Here is a 5,152-nt window from a genome sequence, read left to right as displayed (position 1 = left end):
AGTGGCTCTACTGAGGTCAATTCATGGCTAATTTATACAGCCATGTTCTCACTGTATGTAGCTGGCTGAACATGTTCAACTGAAAACCAGGATGAGAAACAATCTGGACAAATTTGCATTTGTGAACACACAGAAATCTAAGCATATGAGTATGCACGCTGTGTGTGCGCGCGCGCGCGCACACACACACACACACACACACACACACACACACACACACACACACACACACACACACACACACACACACACACACACACACACACATGTGCGCACACACACGGGAAAAAATACTAAAAGCCAAACTTCAAATTCTTAAACTGATTCTACAGTACGGCATCACTTATAGACACTTCTTGGATTCGAATAAATGTACTTAGAAACAGTTTTCTCCCCTCTCTCGTATAGTATTATTATCCACTGTAATGGGCACATTAATAGAACATATTATGCCTTCCTGTATTTGATATGCAACATGGATTTTCCCAAGCATTCATAATTCTACGCTATGGCTTGATTTAAATCTGAAATGGTTCTACATTGCCTCCATATTGAGTGTTTAATTTTTAATGGAATATATGTCCTCACAGCGCATTTATTCAAATTGCATTTTGCTATCTAATTTTAGTGCGTTTTCCTAATTCACATTGTAAGTCTTATTACTGAATATTTTAAGTCCCCAAATTGAATATTAGCTGAATTTATTATCAGTTCTACATTCTTTTGTGGTGGGGAAATATTGCTTAATATTATATGAATACTGTAGATCTGTTCACACTGTCAGCTGGAAGTGTTGGTTTTCTAATGCATGTGGTTTAAACTTGCAAAGCCACAGTGTGTGACGCATGTTCGCTAGAGAAAAGCAACACAAATAATTAGCAGGATAAATCTGAGGAAAGGAAAGAGCCTATTTTGTATGGAAGTGTGTATAAATGGCTTGATATACAAGCAGATCTACCAGCTCACGAGTGGCGAAACACATCACAGCGGCAACGCATTGTGAGCTTGTAGATTGCACAATTTCAGTGCGTGACACCAGCAGGCAGCTAAGTATAAATCTGGTAAATGTCATTGAATGACGGTACTGTAGCCACTTAGCAGCTATTCCCTCTGTGGTCTGAGTGGATTCCATTTTGAGGGAAGCAATAGGCAGTGGTGTAGATTTACTTAACTCATTTCTAGCCGATCCCGAGTATACTCGTGAAAAATACTGTATATAGAGTAACGCTGGCGTTCTTACCCTGTAGCCCGGCGGAAGGTCCTGGCACGATCGGCCTCACCGATTCATCATCATCACGGATCCACGTGCACAAAATAGTAATCCCATAACATGGAGGCCGACGGGGAATCGCATCTTTAATGTCCATTTTCTCCAAACAACACTTTTAAAGCCAAGGATGGCATTAGATTCTCGCTACAAAAACATCCAAACAGATCCAAATATTGTATTTTTACTCCACTACATTCATTTGAAAACTTTAGTTACTGGTTACTTTGTAGATTTTAAATATTACAAAACATACCACGACCACTTCAGCCCTATAGACTATAGACTTCGGCTATTTGAAAATAGCCGATCTACTATTTCGTAACAAGTAAAAAATTTGAAAACCTTTTCCACCCACTGGCAATAGGCTATACCAACGTCTGCCTGCCTGCAGCAGGGACATGAGCAAATCAAAGACAGACTAAGCTCATAACAAAGGGACAGGTCCACATCAAAGTACACAGTACACTACACGCACACACGCACGCGCACGCACGCGCACGCACACGCGCACGCACGCACGCACGCACACACACACACACACACACACACACACACACACACACACACACACACACACACACACACACAGGTGTGTCAAATATAAACGCAAACATATACGGTAAGCAAGGAAGAGGAGGTCAGCCCAGGACCTTTATTGGAAGCCCACCACCACCACCATCATCACCACCAATGTGTGTGTGTGTGTGTGTGTGTGCGTGCGTGCGTGCGTGCGTGCGTGCGTGCGTGCGTGCGTGCGTGCGTGTGTGTTGTATCTGTCGGAGCTATGGGCAGAGATGGAGTCATGTGAACACACGCCTTGCCCATACATACTGTAGCTCAAAGTCTGCAAATACTTGGCGTGCGCACATCCCCGGGTGTGGACTAGCACGGTCAGCTTGCTTATTGAACAAGTCGGAAAGAACTGTCCAATTAGTTTAGGCTCCTATTGCTCCCTTTGTGTCTGCTACAGTTACTAACTTTCTATTGATGATGTTTTCCTCTAACATTGCCGGGCATGCTGCTGCTGCTGCTGCTGCTGCACGGGGACCTGCTGTAATGGCAGATACCAAAGCGCGGGAAGGGTGTCCAGCATAGAACAGTGGAGTGATGAAAGAACAGTGTCTGGTCATGTTCGCCATCACCATTACCATTTAAAAGTACAGTATGTGCAGCAAAACAGTATTGCATCTGCATATTCCATCTGCCTCTAGAGCCATCAGTGACAATGTTACATATGTTTTTTAACAGGGATTAATTCCTTTGAGTTCATATGTTGTTTACTTGTTCACAGACGCCAATTATGTTATTTACATAATCATATTTATTCATGTTATTTAGATAGATTTCAGTTACAGTACTTGATAGCGCATCATTGTTTTCTTAGCACTATATTTTCCCTGTTACATCAACGCAGGCAACTTTTCAAGTCTCTCTGCAAAATTCTCTGTAAATTGTAAATGTAATATGAACACTTCTTATTGCTAGCATGCATTTGATTGCTTGAATCCCTCCTAAGTCCTAATGCACATAATATATGTCTTACGTGTGCACTAGCATGCGGGATTGCGGGTACACCTTATATGTCTTTGTATGACCAGGGTCACGATTATGACATTTTACATGACAATTAATTGTCACTCAAATAATTGCATTTAACGATTTGAATTGTGTTTTTGTCGTTGACAATTACATTTCTGTTCGGCTTGTAGGCTTTGAAGTTGCACAAGGCAGATAAGAGTATGACAAATAAATATACAAAGAAATGACTGACATATTTGACAACCTTATACTTTGATAGTGGAAATAGCCGATCTACAAGCTCACAACGTGTTGTGATGCAACACGTTGTGAGCTTGTAGATCTGCTATTTCCCCTATTTTTGAAAATGTTTGAAAATGTTTTGAAAATGTTGTAATATGTAAAACGATTATGCCAAATAATTGCGATTAGACGATTATTATGTAATAATTGTGACATGCCTATATGTATGACTGCATGACTCGTGTATCATATTGTCTCCATGTGTGTGCAGTTAACAGGTAGCGAACACACCGGGCCCGGAAAGCGGTGTGGAGGATAAGCTCCATCCCCTCCTGTGTGCGAGCAGATTTATTGTGGTGAGGAAAGCACTGCATCACCGGGGCCGATGTTTCCCTTTCCGTCAGGGGGGAGTCAAGCATGAACAAGGATGAGTACCAGCATAAATCTCCCTCCTCATCTCTTCTTCTCTCTGTTATACCTCCTCCTCCTCCTCTCCTCCCTTATCCCCTGTTGACCTCTCCCAGTGGTGGAAAGTAGCGAAGTACTTTTACTTAACCCCATTCAGAACGGGCACACATTATTGTGTATCCTTATTTTGTGCTTTAACTATTGAAAAATAGCATATATACAAGCTCACAGCGCGGCACCGAGTGCCGCGCTGCGAGCTTGTAGATCTGCTATTTTTGAGAAATCGTGAAAATTAGAATTTTGACCCGATTCCATAAGTGTCTTTTGAATCCTTCTAAGATTTTTTTGAAAAACCTATGTTTCTATGTCAGCAATCTGGCTTAGTCATCGTCAAAGAAAAGGTCCTTTTCACTTAAATGGAGCTCAGTTGGTCTGTTCTTGAGAGACTACTATGTCAGTGGTTCTCAAACCTTTTCATGTGAAGGACCCCCAAAATGATATGTTTTTGTCCACAGACCCCCATCTCAAAATATGTTGTTCCAGGGACCACCCGGAAACAACATTTGAGTTACAAACGTTCGCTTTGAAAATACATACATTCAAAGATTTGCACACATTTTCAGGACCTTTTCAAAAAATAGCAGATCTACAAGCTCGCAGCGCAGCACTCTGTGCCGCGCTTCAATTTTCTGTACCTTTACTTCTACTCCATACTTCTCGGCTCCAACTATTGTGCTTTTACTCCTACAGTTATTTGAAAACGTGTTTGAAAATATTGATACTTTTATTGAACTAAAAAAGGAATTGAGTACTTTTCCCTCCACTGACCTCTCCATCCTTCACAATGCTCTCAACTCCCTCCTCTCTAATCACTCTCTTCCACAGCCATTTCTCTCCTGGACGCCGACAGGAGGATGACAAGTGGTCAGCGGGAGAAATGGACAAGTGGGAGTTTTAATAAGCAATGTTTTGCTATGCCGCAGTAGGGGTTTGGGATGTGGGGGGGGGGGGCGGTTCACACCTGAGTGGTCAAGCAGAATAACAGGCCACTCAGCTGTCATGCCAATTGATGCAAGATAAATAGACTGTCAATCAGATCTACCTATAAATGTGCAGGGAGCACGCCTCCCTATTATATTGAGTGAACATAAATCAATGGCGAAGACTCTCACCGGTCAATACCGGGTGGTACTGGATTAAGTAAAGACCCGTGGACCCCACTGGCTCAAATCAATATGGATGACTTCCCTTTTAAATGCAGAATCCTTTAGTGGCCGACTATAAACAAGAGAGACTAAATGAGTGTATGGCTCCTTCCCACTGTCCTGTCAATTCACAGCCCTAAAGCACTGGTTCTCCATGGGGTCTGGGGGCCTCCCAGCCACATGATTGATAGTTGGAAGCTAAACGGACGCTTACCGTTCTGTAACTCAGAGAGTATACACACCAGTGTTGATATCGTCTACTGAAACTATCACGAAAATTGTTTGTCGACTACCTATTTTCTTTTTTTTTTCATTTATGTTTTATTTTATTTTTCATATAAATCACAAAAACAAAGCAAACATAATCATAAAATAAAAAAATAAACACTTATAGAAATACACACACATATCCAAGGGGGAGGTATCTGCCACTCTACACATTAGTTACTCTCTATACATATAGCACATTCATTTCAAAATGCACGGTCCGCTATGGGGCGAACTCAAA

General features: G+C 41.8%; 1 protein-coding gene across 1 annotated transcript in view; it reads right to left on the bottom strand.

Moving 5' to 3' along the window:
• Nucleotides 1–2,363, bottom strand: part of unc5cb (unc-5 netrin receptor Cb) — a gene marked incomplete at both ends in the record, with an annotated part of 120,649 nt that extends 118,286 nt beyond the window's left edge. Inside the window, one exon of the mRNA XM_080743435.1 lies at nt 2,276–2,363. Within this exon, the coding sequence (XP_080599561.1) occupies nt 2,276–2,363 (88 nt within the window). The remainder of the gene's footprint in view (nt 1–2,275) is intronic.
• Between the last annotated feature and the right edge of the window lie 2,789 nt (nt 2,364–5,152).

This window comes from Nannobrachium achirus (genome assembly GCF_963921795.1).
Source record: "Nannobrachium achirus genome assembly, chromosome: 15".
Taxonomy (NCBI): domain Eukaryota; kingdom Metazoa; phylum Chordata; class Actinopteri; order Myctophiformes; family Myctophidae; genus Nannobrachium; species Nannobrachium achirus.
Note: the sequence above shows the minus strand (reverse complement) of the source record. Positions and strands in the feature narration are given on the sequence as shown.